This window comes from Phalacrocorax aristotelis, chromosome 7 (genome assembly GCF_949628215.1).
Source record: "Phalacrocorax aristotelis chromosome 7, bGulAri2.1, whole genome shotgun sequence".
NCBI classification, from domain to species: Eukaryota; Metazoa; Chordata; class Aves; order Suliformes; family Phalacrocoracidae; genus Phalacrocorax; species Phalacrocorax aristotelis.
The window spans coordinates 39,537,024-39,556,463 of NC_134282.1; the positions used below are offsets into that span (position 1 = coordinate 39,537,024).

The 19,440-nt window shown below is 42.1% G+C and overlaps 1 protein-coding gene across 2 annotated transcripts in view; it reads left to right on the plus strand.

Moving 5' to 3' along the window:
* The first annotated feature begins 1,966 nt into the window (after window positions 1-1,966).
* Window positions 1,967-19,440, plus strand: part of ALDH1A2 (aldehyde dehydrogenase 1 family member A2) — a 56,442-nt gene continuing 38,968 nt past the window's right edge. Inside the window, exon 1 of one of the 2 annotated variants that reach the window (XM_075100244.1) lies at window positions 1,967-2,073. Coding sequence is in view for 1 of the 2 variants with exons in the window: in XM_075100243.1 (XP_074956344.1) it covers window positions 3,227-3,343 (117 nt within the window). In the remaining variant the exon portion in view is untranslated. Of the gene's footprint in view, window positions 2,074-3,076; window positions 3,344-19,440 lie in introns of those variants that run through there. The other variant, XM_075100243.1, reaches the window with a different exon arrangement.

Sequence of the window (19,440 nt, forward strand, 5' to 3'; positions counted from 1 at the left end):
TGTCTTCCCAGATGCTGGTTGGTCACTTGCTGTTCAGAAGAGCAACAGCACATGTCCACCATATTCTCCTGGGGAGCCCTCTGAAGCTGGCTATAGACCAGGAGCCTGCAGCGTGGTAAATGCAGTGCCGTTCTCCATTTGGGGAATGCCAACGAGGTCTAGGTAGCAGTTACGTCTGCAGGTGGCGAGGTCCAAGTGCTTTTGCAAACTGAATTCTTTTTAGATGTAAGAGGAACGTGGTTTGTACGACAAGTAGTTAATGGAGGTCGCTTAAGTAGCTCCAGATTGTGTGGGTTTGAACTGTACCTCCACATGCACTGGAAGCCTTTCTCACCAAAATGTCCTGAACTTTATTGACTTGATTTAATAATGAAACTGTTATACAGTTTCCTCATTCCTGAAACTTGTTTAAATGCAGTCCCCTTTTGAAGGAGCACATCCCCACTCTGATTTATTTTAAAACAGCTTTTAGAAGGTGTCATCCTTGTGATGAAGTGTTAGGTCTGTGTTGCCAGTGTGCCATTAAAAATTGAATTTCTGACGTTTAGAAATCTCACTCATCCCAAGTGTCACAGTTTGACAGCTCTGCGTGTCACATTACAGCACAGTATTATAGATCCATTTCCTCTGTCGGGGGGGAAAAAAAGATGAAAAATGAGAGAAAGCAAAATCTGCAGTCTTCTCCTTCATTATTGAGCAGGAAATTTACTGAAATATGCATGTTAACCCTGAAATGACTTAAATGGCACTCTGTATCTTGTGCTGCCTGGCTGTGCAGAAGCAACCTTTGTCCCATTCTCCTGTAGAACACTAAGAGAATGCTGGGACAGTCTTTTCAATTGTCCATGAACTTGTAAAACACAGAACAAGGAATATATATGGAATCAACACATGGAAAATGTAACAAAATCAAAACATGGCCAGATCCTGTTGTTTATTCTCGATTAGGTCAATAGAAAGGTCCCATGGTATATTTCTTGCTGCGTTGTTTTGCCCACTTTAGACAGCTGCATGTTTTGGTGTCTTTTCTCTGTTTATCTATCTACAGCATGATAACTTCAAAACATGACATCTAATTGGTTTCAAAATGTTGGCAATGCTTGCATCAGTAAGCAGAACTTTATTGATTTTGCTTAAAGCAACAAAAATGGTCTGGGCTTCATGTTTTCTGCCTAGAAGTTTTGACCAGAGAGAGTGTAGGGCTTTGACCATAAATTTCTAACATCCATCAGCCCAGTCAGTGCATTCTCAAGCCACCTGTGATTTTATCCAGCAAGCTAGGACATATGTCCACCGCACATGTGTTGCTTGCTCCACATGTGATCAGTCTGAGACCGTGAGTAGTAGCATCTTGCTCTACTTGGCTGTTGACTTCCCATTTACCCACTGTACTGCATGCCCAACCTCTTGCATGATGTGGCCTCCCACTAAGAGGGCACCCCCAAAAAACAACAGCTGGGAACAGGTGGCCATTGCTTGAACAAATTATTCTCCCCCTTAGGCCTCTTCCTTTTGCAAAGAACTTTCAAAAAAAGAGGAAGCCACAGCTGGGTTGCAGGACGTGCCCTGGCAGTGAGCACCTGCTCCTCCTGGTTGCTTTCTTGCCTGAGAGGAATTTGGAAACAGTCCCAGGCCTCTGCGCTTCCACACGGCCCGTGGCCATGCACCATCGGCAGCGGGAGGGGCTGCAGGGTTCAGTGCCCCCACACTGGAAGATGGGAGACTGTTGCACAGGAAGGAGGAGAGGCACGACTGCACGGCCCATAACCGAAGGGATTAGTGTGGGGCCTTGCAAGGGGAAGCGAGGAAAGGGGTACAGGGAAACCCCGGGCAAGCGAGAACGCCGCTTTGTGGAAGTGCCCCGCATACACAGGGGAAGGGCGCTCGCACCGCTACGGCAGCGCGGGCCTGCCAGGGCAGTAGGGCAAGGGGCGCACCCAGTGCGGCCGACCTGCAGGGGAGCCAGTGCCTGGCGGGGGCGGAGCTCGAGCGCGCTGCGGCGGGCAGTACGGCAGGAACCACGGTGCCGCCGCGCAGCCCGCGCGGAGACGTCGCTGTGGGGGGACGAGCGAGGTGAGGGGCGCGGGCAGTGGCGGCGCGCGGCGGGGGCCCCCTGCCGTAGCGGCGGGCGGCGGCGGCCGCGCCGCCGGCAGGGGGCAGCAGGCGGACAGGGATGGCGCCGCCGGCGGGGCAGGTAGGGCCGGTGCGAGGGGTGCTGCCCGCCCGCCCGTACCTGCCGCCGGGGACGCGAGGCCACTTCGATGTCGGTTACCGGAAAAAAAAACCCCAAGCCGATGCAGGGAGCAGCGGGCGCGCCGCGAGCAGAGCTGGCGGGGGTGACGGGAGAGCGGGGGAGGGCAGCGGGACGGCCGCCAGGTGCAGCGCAGAGCCCCGGGCCGGGAGAGCGGGCGGCGGTGGAGCACCGGGGAGGTGGGACGGACGCGCTGACCCGCAGGCGGAGCGGCCCCGCGCCCCCACCGCGCCTCGGCATGGGGCCCGTGAGGGGCCTCCAGCCCCGCTGTGCCTGGCCGCCTCCGCCCCGCCGGTGGCTCTGCGCCCGAGGAGGGGCCGGTCGCCCGCGGCCGCGCTGTGAGGCAATGCCGCCGGCGAGACCCGGGGCCACCCCTCTACCCCGCCAGGGCTTCCCGAACGCGGCCCGGCCTCCCCCGGCGCTGCCCCCCTGCCGGGGCCAGGGCTGGGGCTGCCAGGGCTCCCCACGGGATGCCCCGGGCAGGGCGGTGCCTCCCCGTCCGGCACGGGGGAGACGAGGGGGAACACGACAGTTTCAGTGGCACCCGCCGCCCCGCTCCCCCGCTGCCGCGGACCGGGTTCCTCAGCCTAGCTCTCCGGGCGGCAGGCAGCGCCCTGCGCCCGGCTGCTCCGTCCACCCACGGGGCGGCACGGGGAATCCCCGGCGGTCAGGCCAGGAGGCGGGGGCCGGGGATACTCTGCGGGGCGGCTGCGCCGCGCGAGTGACGGGGCTGTGCCGCTGTCGCCCTAGGTAGGACGGACCTGCCCCCTTGCCCCTGCCCCCATGTCCAATAAGAAGAGACGCGGCTTGACACCTGCCTATATACAGCAGGCGAGAGCAACATCTTCGGCGCTGGTCTGCGGGGGTGGGGGGGGTGGGTGGGGGGGGGGAACGATCCCAAAACACAACATCAGGTCAGAGCGGGGGGCTCAGTGGTACTATAAACAGCCCCCCACCCCCCCCACCCCCAAGACTATGACTTCCAGTAAAATTGAGATGCCAGGGGAGGTGAAGGCAGATCCTGCAGCTCTGATGGCATCTCTGCATCTGCTGCCTTCTCCCACTCTCAACCTTGAAATCAAATACACCAAGGTAAGTTGTGTTAATTTGTTCTGGCAGGGAAATTTATGCTTTCCCTCCAAAGGAGGGATTTTGCTTAAAATCAGTTTCATTCTGCCCTAACCAACTGGAGCGTAGAGATAAAAAACTACTAAAAGACTGCCTTGAATCTGTAATAAAGCAAACAGATTTTTTACCCTGTAATTGTCTGAAAAAACACAGGATAATAAAAAAGCAAATTAGATCTGTTGGGACTGGCTTTGACACTTCTCTTTAAATGTAGTATTTTCTACAGAGCTGTTGGGGTTTATTTTCAGTGTAAAATCAGTAGTTCTCGAATATGTTTCAGCTGCTTTTCATGTACTTCAGAGGAAGTTACTATACATACCTGTATATCTCAATCAGAAAATAAAAATGTTTTCGTTCTTGAATTACCCTGTGTGCCCAAGGGACTTCTTACAGTTCCTGGAGGACTCAGTGCTACTAGGTTGTTACAGCACTGGAACAGGTCTCTACGAACTTCCATAATACTTGAATACACCCTTGAACAATATTGTGAGAGGGCATATTCTTTCCTACTAGCCTTTAAGACTGATTTTCATAAAGAGCGGGTTAGGAGCAAACCCATTGCGTCAATGCAGAAAAATCTGCTGGTATTCTATGGTGTATTATGGGACTGAATTGTTTTTGTCAATTGAAATGGGCTTTAAGAACAGTTGTTTGTAAATGCAACTTGAATTTTTAAATTAGTTTATATATTTTGAATCTTTGCATCTTTAGTCTCTTTAGTCAAAGAATGTTTTCCTATTTCTTGGAGAAGTTTCAAATGTATAAACAGATTACAATGTGTCAGACTGTTTCTAATTACTGAGTAACTTAATAGGAAAATAAGCATATCAGCACTGGAAAAAGGTGATAACATTTTTATCTACTGGAAATACAACTTCAGGAGCTTTAAAGCTGATAGGAAACTTATTTTCACTGATATAGTGTAATTTTTTCCTCTATATCATCACTTTAAAAGCTTTCATCTTTTCTCTTTTTTAAGCGGGTGCCAAAACTAATTTGTCTTCTAATTTGTTACAGTAATTCCATGTTCTAGAAGAATGTTTCAGAGGAAAGTCAACTATTTTAATTTCATTACATTTCAATGCAAACTGCAACATGCAAATTAAAAGATGCATATGGTTTCTTGCATAGAATTTCTTTGAAAATAATTTAAATAAGGAGTGTAGTTATTTGGTGTAGTGTTACACTTTGGGAGCAATCATACTGTTCAAATAGTATTTGGCATGAATTTTGTTTATTGCTGGTTTCAGTGTAAAATATGCTTTCAGAGTGTTCGGTGGATAATACTTGAGAGTAGTATTATATTTGGTTTGCAGAATAAGGGTACTTGTGCTTCTCTGCTCTACAACTGGAGCATTGGTTCTAAAAATCTTTGAAAAGGTAACAGTCATCAGCAATCATATCTTCCTATCTGTGACAATGTAAGCTTGACAGTAACCTTTAATAATTTAGAATATGTAGTGCCATCATGTCAGAAACATGTAAGATGTTACACATTTTATACTAACAGAACAAGTAAAAGAAAGTTATTTTATTTCAATATTAAGACAAAAGCAACGGCAATATGTTTCTTCTAAGCTTTGTTTTGAGATATCAGGAAACTCCCTGTTGCTTCTGAGAGAAGTTTGGGTTAGGACAGGTATCGAGTATTTCACTTGGCATATCCTCTGTCTCTGTTTTTCTGTCTGTCTCGCCTTTTCCTCCTTTTTCTCTTTCTTTTAGGAAACACAAGTGATTTATAGATAATTGGAGTCTTCAGCTTGGAGTCTTGTCTTGGGCAGGACTTTTATCCAGGATCCACTTTCCCACCTATTACAAAGAAAAACAGTAAAAAATGAAATTATGGATTGTAACTTGATTCATTCTTTTGGAGGAGTGGTCATTTCATGTCTTAAATGACAACTTCCATAAACAGTAAATAACATTGGACTAAAGCACTTTAGCAAAGGAAAAAAAAAAAACAACAGCCCCAAACCTTATAACATCAGACATCTGTAAGCATTCCTAGCAGCCTCTCTTCTGCTTGTTAGCTGAGAATTTTAAATACACAACCAGGACACAGAATTCTTGAAGTGCTTATTACAGCTGTCTCTGAATGTAAAATCTTAACCATTTGGGAGTTAATTCTGTATGAAAAATAGAGGTACCTTTGAACATTTAAATGAAGTGAAGTAATTTTAAAATATGTTTTGCCAACTAAATTCCATTTCTGGAATTCTAAAATTGGGAAAAAGGCCATTAGGGTTAGGATAGAACATGTTAAAATTCCAGGAGTCCCTAAAGGAGATTTGTAAAAGCTTTGTAATATGTGGTGGAAAAAAGTACATTATTATTCATTAATCTTTAAAACAGTACATTATCCGTGGAATTGCTATGAAAGCTCCTTCCAAGAACATAGGTAAAAGAAATACTACCCATGTAATTTTCATGTATTCAATTATTTAGCAGAATTACTGAAACTTGTGAAAATATTGCTCTTGTAGCTTTACTGAAGTGAGCAGAAAACCGTGTGTTAAGTCCTTCTGACTGGTAGACCTGATATAGCACGCAAAGGCAATGTAGTTTTTCGTTGGTCAGAAAAATTATATTTAATTAGTGCCGAAAATTACACGATGACATGTTTTTATGTAAGATGTGCAGCAGTATCTATTGTGACTTCAATACTGGGAGTCAGCCTATGCTCTTTAAAAAAACAGCCATTAGAAATATTTTTCCCAGTTTTCTAATACCTTGGTGTGGTCTCTGTGAAAAGCATTTCAGATGTGTGTAGTAAGAATTGATGAATAGGATGTAACCCAGACATGAAGATGAGTGTTCAAGCATGCAGGGTAAAGTTTTGCTGTGTGGTTAGCAAGTACTAAAACTGCTACATGCAAGATTATATCTCTTGTCATTGTGATGAGTTCTTAATTCTCTACTTCTTAACATCAACATTTGGAGAGGGATTGCATCTGCAGAATGGGCGATCTTCCAGTATTGCATGGAATTAGGTTATTCTGCAGCCCTGTGGCGCAGCAAGCCCTCCTCAGACTTGACAGGAGCATGTTGGCAATGCTGTGCTCCACACGGAAGGGATCATGTAGGTAGGAAGGGGATCCAGCCCTCTACCTGGCAACAAGTCATACTTCTACAAATGTCAACTTCATGCAAGAAAGTCTCCCAGAATAGGCTGCTCCAGAAATATCAGATGTGTGAGACAAATTGTAGCATGATGTCCAGTAAGGACACGTTATGTTCTGCACAGGAAGCACCCCCCTGAGTTGATGGCTGTAAGAACCTGATAGCCTCTGAGGGTGACTAGAGGGTTCTCAGCTTAGTATTATGTTGATGCCTCCTTCTTTCATGCTCTTACAAAACTCCATTCTCCCTCCTGAGACTTGAGCATCTCCCAAGTATCTGACAGCAGACATGGAATCAGCCCAATGGATTAAGCCCTTTGCAGCATTTTCCTCCTGCTATCTCTGAGGGGCTAAAGGTGTTTGCAGGATGTGGCTATCCTTTTGTTATGGTATAATCAAATCTGCTTTGCAAAGTATTTTCATAGTGGTTTTAGTAAGTCACACAAGTGTTCCCCTTTGTGGAACACTTCAGCATCTGATGCTGACACTAGATATGTCCCTCTGTATCATTATATATCAAGTTTTAGGGTATATACTGTATTTAGATTTAATGTTGTTTAAATCTACAGTTTGAATTATCTTCTTGTGTGTTCATACTTTGTAGGTAGTATTACAATCCATCAACCCATAGGAATTGCAGACTATTTATGTACTTCTTTCCAATTAACAGTCTTAATATAGGATTCTTTCTTTCCTCCCAAACCTTTAAGGTCTTCTGCACAAACCCAATTTACCCAGGTTTTGTATGAGGGATCAAGAAACAATTGTAGTCTTATGCATATCCAGTCCCCTGCCTTTGCTTAGCTCCAATACAGCTACTATAGCCTTGTTAATTCAAAAGCATTAAAAATACAGCAACTGGCAACAACTAGATAACTGCTATATTACTGAGTAGGTAACTATTGTAGCAGTGACTTCTTACTGTGCTGAATCTTTAGGGAACGACTGAATCTTGAAACTGAAAATGCAAACTGGCTTAATGCATCAAGCTGTACAATACTATATTGCTGGCTAGCAGGAAATTTTCTTCTCTTTGTCCGGTCTATATGGTCAGATGGTACACTGAAAGAAAAGAGCTATGCAATTCGTGTTTTTCTTATCTTTGCAAAGATGTTTATGATTTCACGTATTCCAGTACAAAAGATGCATATAATTATTTGCACAGCAAAACCAGAAGGTCAGTAATAATCAGAGCATTTGCCTGAGTTGAAGAGCAGCCAAATTCATACTCCTGCTCTGAAACAAACAAGGCAGAAACCTGAATACGGATCCCTACTTTCTGACGGTGGATAGGTCCCAGTTTTGGATGCTATTCACCCTTGGCTATCCTTGGAAAGAGTCTCACATTCTCTCCTGTTGGATAATTCACTTGTAAGTATTTATGAGGCTTGAGAGATATCAACTCGATAGCCCAGTGGGCAGGACCCTTATGGAGGAAATGCAGGATTCAGGTCCTTGCTCCAAGAATACTCACGATGTCGGACAGAGCAAGGATTTGATCCAAGATCTATGGCTCTCTAGGCATTGGCCCTAACTGTAGGACTACTGAGTTGGGATAATGTGTCTTGAAAGCACACCTTCATTCTGACATCAAAAAAAACCAAAAAACCCTTTTTAATTTTCCATTCCATTCAGAAACATTCCCCACAGAACTTCACCAATCCTGGTACATCTCCATATTAAATTTCTTGATGTATCTGCATTTTCTGATAAAATCCCAACAGTCCAAAAATTCTTGCTCATCTCTGCTCAGCCTGTCCATCTCCCTGTCCACGCAGAATTGTTCCCCACAGACCTTAATGGGCTCTGTCAGTTTGAAGTTATTCACTGCTATAAACTGCTTTGTTCCTGGGAGCACCACACAATGGAGCCACTGTATCCGTTTGTCTTCCCTTCTTTACCGTGCACATTAACAGTTGCCTTCAGTAAGCTGTCCATAGGCATTGCAAGTCATTGGGAACATACCAGCATCTAAAAGTAATTTGAACCCTTCCTTCCAACGGGCTTTGCTTTGCATTTACTACCTTTGGTAAATTTCATCTACCCATGAGTTGCCCAAATGCCTTTTAACTTCAGCCCTAGTGATATGTTCTTCAGTAGTCTGATTAATCCGAATAATTTCATCTGAAAACTATGTACCTTACTATTAATTATCTGCAAAAGCAGGTGAACCAAGATATCAATTGCTAGTCACAATAATGAAGGGACACCTTGCTATTAACCTCTTTCCAGGGAGAATTATCCATTTATTTCCAGTCTTTTTATCTTATCTCTTAACCACTTTTTAGTCCATGGCAGGACTTTATCTTTCACCATATGGTTACTAACTTTCCTTAATAGCCTCTTGCTAAGGACTTTATCATCAAAAGCCTTTTTAAAGTCTAAATAAATTATATCCACTGATTCATCTTGGCTCCTCATTTGACTAACTATATTCCAACAAATCTTGCAGGTTTACAGAGATAAATGACAAAAGATGAGTTCAGTGGTCCATATCATAAATTCTTAGTCAGATCCTGCATATGTCACATTTCTTCTTTTACAGTTTTGCAGCTATCTTTCCTAAGACTGAACTGTAACATTTTGCTATTTTTTTTTTTAAGGCAGAATTCACTCTCTGAAACAAGTAACCAAAATGTAAACTTTAATTCACCTGAGAGAAATGGGAGACAAAAAATGCATTTATACAGAGACAACGTTATAAGGACACTATGTAAATGTAACATAAGCACAGACGTGTAAAGGTTTTAAAAAAAAATCTTCAGAAAGTTGCAGTTCTGTGTAGTCCCCTAGTGAGAAATCCTCAAACAAGCGCTAGCATCCCTACTGAAGCGCAAATAAGTCGATAAATACCTATGTGAAGACTTACTACTAAGTATTATGTGGAGAAAGATGAAGTCTAAAACATGATAGCCATCTAAGGGCCCAATCATTCATTACTTTCGTGCTTACTCAGATTAACAGAGGAATTCCTGTTCAGACTGCATACACCAAATTGGCTTCTCTCCAAAACACAAGTTATGTATTTAGGAATTTGTCTAAAACAATATTTCTACTGAGCAGCATTTCTGTTACTTTTAATAGTGTTCTACCTTTGTGACATGAATACAACACATCAATTTTATGTTACGCAGTGTAATTAAGCTTTAAATGTAGGAGCACTTCATTACTAAAAGTATGATGCATCAGAGCATTGCTGCAATAGCATTGCTGAAATACTCTCCAACTGACAAAAAAAAAACTTCATCCTTGTTCACTTGAAGGTTGTTCCTTTCCCAGAGAGCCTAGTGAACTAGATTTTTACCTTATGCCTTGAAACATAATACATTCCAGCTTTGTTGGACTGAAATGGGAAAATACTTCAGAACAGAGAACCATCCACATAAAATTCTGTGACCCAAATGAAAATGTTTAAGGTCAGCTCAATCTCAGTTGACCTCAGCTGGAGATTAAAACACAGGAACCGCACTGACCACTAGAGTATATAGACCTTAATCTGTGAGGGATTCATAGGTAATGAAGACTCTGAATTGAACTCAGAATCTAAAGGGATGCCAGTGGGACAGCTGTGGAGAGGCCTACAGCAGGTGTTTTGGTTACAGAAAGGATATACTTCGCTAATTTCCATGTGGATTTCCAATATACCCCAATTTAAAATAAGTGAGTTACAAAAAAATCCATTTGGCAAGTCACAAAGCTGTAGGAAGTGTTGCACAAAAAACCAGCCTGCAGCCTCTTTGCTGAACTAGGATGGGAAGAAGATGCCAAGGAGACACAGTCCTCTTACCATGCTCTGGTCATCTTGCAATGATTGCACAAAATCCCTCAGTTTTCACTCAGAAACTATCAGAAAGTGCCTTTCTCTACAGAAATTCCAAACACATGTATTTACACAGGTAAAGACTTCACTCTAAAGTGAAACTAATTTATTTCCAAAGCAGAGCTATTTACTAGTTCAGGTAAACACAGGTATTGGCTGACTGTCATATAAAAGCTGGTCTTCCCCTCTTGTGAATAGGTCAGCATGCCTTAAATGTGGCCTCAAGTGACTAGACAGAGCTGGTCAGAACCTCAGGTCTACATTTCATCTGAAATATGATCTCTCCAGCTGGAAGGTCCTTCCAGGCCTGTGCTGCGGCCTTGTGTTCTCATGCTTCAGTGGGAAAAACACCACTTAATACATCATCGTCATTACCCACCACCCTGGTATAGCCTTAGTGCCCTTTTGTGCAATTCCAGATGCCTTAGCTTTTCAAAAGTGGAAGAACTGAGATGCATTAGCATTTGGGATTTCTTTCAGGAACTTTCTTTCAACCCTTTGCAGCACAGTTGGGTCTGAAGCACCCTCGTCTTGGACATGGCCTCTAAATGATTTTCGCTGTATTGCTGGTGTTACTGTTTTACTAAAGATGAGTCCCCAGATCAAGTATTTCACCTGTCATCTTCTAGTGTTCCAACTAATGGCTCTGCATTTCTTCCCTTGGTCCTATAATACATATTAAATTTTGGCTAGAAATATAATTTACCTCGGTATAGCCAAATTAAGATCCCCCCAAGTGAGAAACCACTTCTGGAAATATCTTCAGTCTCCCTTTTATACCTTTCTTAGCCAGGTTGGTTTTGGAATCCACTGCCTCTCCCCACAGCCTATAGTTGCTTATTTATTAAACTTAGGCTTCGCTTGGCTGTTTTACTTGTGTTATCTTTTTGGTATTTTTCTTCAGAATATTTAGTAGCAATTTTTAATTTTCATTTTGTGTTCTGCAGCCTTTTAAAGTTAGCACTTTGTTTCTTTTTTTTTTTTTTTTTTTTGTTTGGCCTATGTTTCCTCTTCTATCTTCCTGCTTAGCCACCCCATTTATTTTCTTGCTTGTGCTTCCCATTTTTAGCCCTGGGAATGCAAATCTTCTTTGACTCTTTCACGTTTTTAAGCCTCCATGCTGATTCTATGGATTTTAATTTCCTAGCTTCAAGCAGGGAGTTTCTAAGTTACTTCCTTTTTTAAAAAAAGTTGCTTCTTGAAGTTTAGTATCCCAGAGAGTAGCGCTTCTTCATGTGTTTCTCTCCTGCAATGAAGCTGAAATTATTTATGTGGTAACCATTTCTCAGGGGTTCAGACACAATTTTTAGTCCTCAACAGGACTATGTAAAATGTTGTTTAGATTAGGATACAGAAAACTGTGTCCTCTAGATGCTATGTCAATGCAGCTCTCACTGAATTAATAGGCAGTTACTTTTGTATCAGCCTTATTGCCTTTGTATTCTTTTTCCACTTCAGTGCCACTCCAATGTCACTTCAGTTGCTTTTATCCAGAAGTCAGTACTTCACTCCTGCTATTCTCCTTCATGATCTACACTGGCTCTATATCTGTGGGTCTACATTATGTGTTTCTCTTCCAAGAAATATCCACGCCATTCCTTGCACACAGAGCTACTCCCCCCTCTCTGTAGCCTGACTTGTCCTCCCTCTGTAGATTATACCTGGAAATTGGGGTATGCCTCTGATAATTCTCATCTCCTTATGCTCAAAAAATGCTAGTCTTATTCCTCTCTGTGATACAGTCCAGATAACCCATTTTCACACTTAGATTTCTTATGCTGGTTTACAGGCACTTGCACTTTTGTTTCCTAACTATAGGATTACCTAGATGAAAATCATGATGTAGTTAGTTGAAAACCCCTGTAAAGTCTTTTCAGCTCAACCACTAAAGCACTTCTCATGACAATGCACCTCTCTCTCATTTACCACTCTGCTAGTGTAAAAAGTCCTTAAAATAGAAATTAGATTTAAACTGGCTTTAATACTTCTTTGCATTGTCAAATTCATTTGAGAAGGCATTTATGTAACTGCCAGTTGGATACATAGATCATATTTTTTTAAGGAACCACTTAATTTTGCTGTTTGAAACATATTTGGAGTTTATTTTAAATGTTCTTTGCATCTAGGCATAAAAGCACTGTCCTGATTCCACTGGCTATTTTCAAAACTTACCAGTATACCATAACATATGCATTTTACGTTTGCTTATGTGCTTTTTTCCAGCTGTAACAGAGTTTGTTCCTGAGTAGTTAGAAACTACCAAGAAATTACCACCTGCCTTTCCAAATCAAGGGTTTTTTTTATTCTCTCCAATTTCTGTGACGTAAGGTTGCAGCAGTCCTGTACCGGAATGGCCTGCACGGACCTTGAGAAACATGCACACATTCTTCAGGACATCTGGCTAAGCCTTCACCCCCTTTTCCATCAGTGCTTGACGGTTTTTTGTTGGTCTTCCTCTTCTTGTCCTTATCACACTTTCTTTACCACAGCTACTTAACAGCCTCTTCTGTCTTTTGTGATGTCTGTGGGATGCTGCTTTCCAGAGAGGTGAGACTCAAGCTCTACTTTTTCACTTGTCCATCTGAAATTGTGATATGAGTCTAACACTAAATGGGTTAGCTGTGCTGATGATGACCTAGGCTTGGTGGTCCAGCCCTTTGATAGTGATTTTAAAATCCATTTGTTACGTTACTAAAGACATTTTTAGCTAGCATCACTCAACAGCAAGTGTTAATATTCTTACTCCTTCCATCAAGGCTTTTAGAAAGCATTAATTGATTCAGTCTCACTGTAAAACTGGTGACAAGGCTCCTTCACAGATGGGGGAGTTTAAATTTGTGGGAGTGTAACCATGACAAACTCAGGCAGTAGGTCAGTGTCAGAGGCAGGATTTCTTGCTAAACCAGCCAGACTACTAGAAGATAAAATCTCTTTTTCTGTACGTACTATTCTGGGAAATGGAAATACAGATGAATTTCAGAGCTAGTGTTTGCATATGGATGCATGTCTCCAGTTCTGTATGGTTATTAATTGCACACTTTTCTGTGCACTCACCTGTATGTGCACACACAGTATGGATGGAAGGACCCCTTTCTTTGTGCACTTTGCTCTCTTTCTGTGTCACTTCATCAGGAGTTTCTCTGTTTTTGTTCCCTTGAGTGTTGTCTGGGAGGCTGTGCCCTCCTTGCTGGAAGATCTACATAATGAGTTCGAATGAAGCTGAAGGTTGTGGTGTTGCTCCCCTCTGTACTCTTTTCCATTAGGAGGAGGAGTAGTATTTCCATTGGTACAATGCAGTGACAGTACTGGAAGTCCAGGTTGTTGTCTCTGGTATTGTTTCTATTCACTTTTCAAAGGATTTGTTTTAGTAAGGTGCTTCAGCATGGGAAGAGAAGGCAGGCCCTGCCATTTAGATGACAACCAGAGCCTGGTGCAGAACATGCCCAGTGACTGGTACAGCACAGCTCTTCCTCCCATCAGCCAAGACAATTGCTTTTAATGTTTGGAGTCTAGCTGAAACACAAATGGGTTCATGCTCTTGCTGTCTGTCTCAGTTCACTTTCCTTGAGGGAGCAACAGAACAAATCCTTGATAACTTATTTCCTGGTTAGAAGCCTTTACCTGCTTTCCTAGAGTGGTTTCCTGTGACTGGGAACCTTTGTAGTCAGCTCTTCCAGCTGTTTGCCTAAATGGTCTTCAGGGAGGCTAGAAGCAGTGAACCTGGAATAACAACATTTGACTTCAGCTAGATCCCATGAGAATTCTGTTATTACTTAATGGATTGAATTGGCAACATACCTTATACCAGATAACTACCAAAGGTTGCATGAAATTAACCTTCACACATGGCTAGTTATTGGGATACTTGCGGAAAGCTGGGCATTGGGTGACATGTTTGCTGTAATTAATACTGGTTTTCATACCTTTACACACCAATAGTATTTGCAATGTTTGGGTGAAAAATTTCTCAGATTAAAGTCTTAATGGTGGTTTTAGCCATTTAGTGATCACGTGTCATTGTGTTCACTACACTGAACATAAATCGTGTCTTGTAAACAGCAGGGAGACTAATGAGGCTTGCCCACATTCTGGTATCATTACAAAGGGTTCCAGTAGAGAAAAAGGGAATTTGGTTAGAAAGGGGAAGAGAAACATGAATTTTAAAGGAAATGGGGGAAAAAATTTCTCAGGACTGCATACATGACATTTGCTTTTAAGGAAGGCTTTTTATTGACAAGACTTATAACCTAATTTGCTCATTTAAGAAAATCTCTGCATTAGTTAGGTTTTGGTTTTGCCTTAGTCCACTTTTTTAATGCTACACATTTGGCAAAAGGTGAGGGTCATGTTTTTAATTTACACACTCAACGTTATTAGTCTGCTTCTATTTAAAGGTGAATAGAAGAGCTCATTTTTCATGCAGGCCTACATCTCTATACAGAATAGCTTGCCAGTCACATAAAAATGTTAAACTCTATTAAATATTGGCATTATTTTGCTAAATCCTGAAGTGTTTTAATTGCTTGGGACTGTAATCAGCTCTTGCAAGAACTCTTCACATCCAGTTTTAGTCTTAGCAGCACACTGTACTTTGGGGTGTAAATTTGTCAGGTATCCAAACACAGCAGGATACTTTGACAGCTTAAGCCCAGTTCTCCCCAGTCAGCCTTATGAATAATAAAAAGTAGAATGACCTGTTCCAGTTCTGTATATTTAAAGTAAATGGCTTGTCAACAGAAGGAACCGGAGGATAAATTAGACTTGAACTCTGAGGAAAGGGAATCTAGCTAAAGGTTTCTTCTCTCCAGAATAATATTTTAAGTAAATAAATCAGTATTTCCCAAGACTTTTTATTGAAAAGAATTTCCAGTCTGGGAGATTTCATTGCAGCATTGAATGAGAGGTATTGGGTTCCTTTGGATCTTACTGAAGAGGAAAAAGGGTTTATAAATCAGACTCCTGGGAATTGTTATCTCACATCTTCTTCTAACAAACACAACAATTTGTTTTAAAGGCTTTCACCAAAGATGTCATAAGTGGTAATCCCTATGTTGTAAGTGGGTACTTAATGTGATTTAACTTAATGCTGATGATGCAAAGCTATTCTCCCCCAAAGCCCATTAAGAACATCCAATTTTCTGGTAGACTAACACTTCTGCTTACTATTGTAGAGATAAGTGACTGTTTAGCCAGGACAATAAGGAATAGTTTCAAACCAAGGCCGCAAAACTGAGTGGCCACAAAGCTGGTCTTTGTGAAAATTCAGACTTTGAATGCAAATGTCACGAGCTGGGTTGTTTGTTTGTTTTGTTTTGTTTTGTTTTTTAAGGAGTAGTTTGAATTTCTGTGTGTACAGACATGTACATACAGGCACTTTGACCTTAACGTGCATATTGGTGAATATTATGATATTAGCAAGCATGGTCTAGGTAGAAAAGGGCCAGTGTAAGCCATTTTTGTAAATGAAATAAAAAACCTGATAAATACTGAATTTTATTTCATGTCCCCCTAAAGTGCAGATAATTCTAACAATTTATCCAAGATAATGCTTCTCATACTGCCTGCTTATTTGTTTGTTTTACTTTTTGTATTCTGTACACACAGAATAACATGAAAGGAAATGTCACTGGCACCATTTAGCAAAACATGTTAACAGTAATATTTGAAAATATTCGGGATGCAAAGTAGAAGTGAAGGCAAACTTCCCAGGAGCTTATGGCTGCTTACTTGGGTCTAATATAGAGTTAGCACTTCGCAGGTCAGTGGCTCTGCTATTTGTCTCTGACCTAACAGATCTGGAGTTCTTCACATCAAAACCAAGTCTTGCTGAGCGCAGATCAAATGTGTTAAGGTAAGGATCTTGCCAGTGATTTATCGTGCCAGGGAGGGGTGATCAGGCCATAAGGGGCCACTGCAAATGAAGTTGACATTCCAGCAATTTCTCATGTGTAGTAAGGTAATTTTCTCAGATGGAGCTTTTAAGTCCAAATAAATTTGTCCATTGTATTTTTCTGTGTTGCCTGTAGCATCTGAAATCCCAGTAGGAGTATTTATTTATGCAGCATAGCTAATTCCTAAGTAAGAACTTGCTGTTTGGTGATGAACATTTAAAATGGCAGTTACCTACAAGTGATGAGCTGCTAGATTCTTTTAAATGGCAGAATACGCCGTCCATGTACAAATAAATACACCACACTGCTTTATGTCCCATGTAACGAGCACACAAGACTTGCAATGCACAAACAATGCAAAACACAGGAAAACTATACAGGCTAATACTAGCCTTGTTTGTAAAAACCCCTTCTCATTCCCACTGTTTCAAATGAGTCCTTGTGGAAGGCTTTCCAGGATCAAGTTCTGAATAGCCACAACTTCATTAATGCCCTGCGACAGCCCAAAAATTTATTCTGTAAACAAATACTCTCTCCTCTCCACCCCTGATTTAATGGATTTTTAGAAATCTTTACTTATTTCATTTTTAAGTTGCAGTAAGTGACATCAAGGATCATACTCCATAAAAAATACTGCCATCCTTGCCCAGATCATTCAGTGACAGCTTTTCTTTGTTATTAGTGGAAATGTAGAACATACTTAATTTTTTAGTCATCCTGGCTTCAGAAACTGTCTTCTGATGCAGTGCTAAGACAGTAAATGTTCTTCTCCAGCAATTAAAGAAAGCTCCACAAGTGAAAGGATAATTAAAGCTTAGGAGCTTAGTTTCTTAGGAATACATGAAATATTACCTGAGCTATGAGAAAGTGTTATTGCTCCTGTATTGTGCTACTAGCAGCAGATAAATTAATTAACTGGAAAAAAGTAGGAATTACTTTGAGGAAGCCTTTATGTGCTGTAAGAAAAGTTTCTTCCCAAAGGTTTAATAAAGCAGCTAAAAGGAGTAAAACGTTTGTGGTGGGGATAGTTCAACAGACAATACAATCTGAAGTTTCTTCTCTTTAGATTAATTTTCTTTAACAACCAGGCACAAAATAATCCCTTTAAGGAGACTGAATTGAAATAACGGATGCTATATCAGCATATGGCACAGTGAGAAACTAAAATAGAAAAGGGTATCATCACAGTTTGGCAGCCTGGGTTTTGTGCAGGAAATACTTGGGGGGGGAGGAGAAAAGTAAGCATGCTACTGCATGTTGTTAAGATTTATTTAATCTTCTTAACTAATTACTCACACTTCCTAATTCAAAATCATACAAACAAAAACGTTTAGATAAGCTGGGAGTTTTTTCAAATGGGTGCCCCCTACAGCTTAGAAAATAAACATGACAGGTTTCCCGTCTGATGTGCTGCCATTTGCAAAAGAACAGACCCAGCTCTCAGAAAGAGAGAAGACTAATTAAGACAGGAAGACAGACAGGTCAAACATTTGGTGTGAGGGATTTGGGACATAGGGGAGAAAAAAATCATGTTACATTCCACTTTCACAGCAGACTGACAGAGGGCTTCAAGCCCTTTCTCAAATTCCATTTGCTGCTCAGGACTCTGGATTCCCCATTTTCTCCTCTGTTGTGCCTGTTCCCTAGCATACCACTCCGCAAACCTATATTAGCTGTGAGCTGGCTCAGCAGGGGACCTGCTGTATCTACCTTTAAGCACCTCATCAAGATGCCTAGGTGAGTGGGCCAGTGCAACAGCACTGGAGAGACAAGCCCTTAACAGGTGAGGGGGTGACTGAGCATGCCTGGGCGGTGGGTACTGCCCTGAGGGGGAGCTTCTCCCTCTCCTCCCACCCCACAGGGACTGCAAAGAGGCTGAGCTTCTGCATTAGCTGCCACCACTTGGTGCTAGATCATATGAATCCTCCAGCTTACGTCTGCCAGGCTGAACACTGACTTCATTTACACATGCTGAAATGTCACTGAGACCTTGATGTATTCACCTATTTTAAATACTTGGCTTCTGAGCCAAAGTCCACTGTTGTCAAGGACTGTTTCTGATTTCAGTAGGCTTGGCTCAGGTCTTGCTACTTGGAAGTTATATCCAGAGAACCTGAACACTCTAGTTTTCTCATCCAGGCATATGCCCTTGGCAGAGGGCTTGGGTTGCATAAACATAATTGTGCTGGATTTTGACATACTGCTGTGCTGACAGCAAAACTAGAGCAGCCTCATTCATTTCTTCTGGATTTTCTTTTCAATTCCACTTTTTTATCCTCCTGCTGTTGTATGTTTCTAAATGTTTAAAATTCTCCAACCTTCTCAGTACATTCTGAAGTCTTAAGTCTGTGAAGCTTGGGTTTGTGAAGGAAACCCCCGTTTACGGTAGACTGTGTCTAAAAGCCATGACATTATCTTTCTGACTCTGAGGTCCAAATGAGTTTTTAAAAAAAACAAAACTGAACACCCGAAAACACACACAGCTTTAGAAACGAGCTCTTCTCCCTTTTCAATTTTGTGGGTTTTTTGTTTTGGGTTGGTTTTTTTTGGGGGGGGCAGTGAGGTAAGTAGCGGGAAGGAGCCAGGACAACCCAGCAGTCAAAGAAAAATAAAAATCAATGTGTTCTGCTTTTGTTTGGCCCTTGCAGACCTCACAGGCTCTAGAGAGGTGTCAAGCTTCCAGTGAAACAGCTTTGTCTCCCAGTAGAAACACTTCTCTGGTGGTTGTTGCCGTTGTTTCCTTTTCGTCAGCTGGTGCCTAATTCAGCTCCCACTGAAATCAGTTGGATTTTCCATTTTATTTTACTGTGGGTGGGATTGGACCTCTAGCGGCTGAAAACCAGTTATGTCCACAGTAGCTTGCTTGCAAGAATTCAGTTTAGTCCAAAGTTCAGTGTTACTCATGTACAGGTCACTGTTACTCTTCTCAAAACAATTACAGTTCCTCCACAGTTGAAAGGCATCTCATTACAAGAACAAAATCTGGGTAAATTCTGTAGGACCAGTACTGCTCTGTGGTAACTGCAGGCAATGACATGATAACCATTTCTGTTTGTGTGCTTAAGCCAGGCTGCCCTGATTTATGCAGGTGTATTGTTGGAAAGTGATGCAGTCATTGGCACTGCCCAACGAAAGGCTCATCCGCAGATTGCCTTGAGAAGCAGGGTTCTGCACTGAGAATATTTGGGTAGGTTGGCCTCAAAGTCTGTGGCCCATTAGTCATGATTTGTG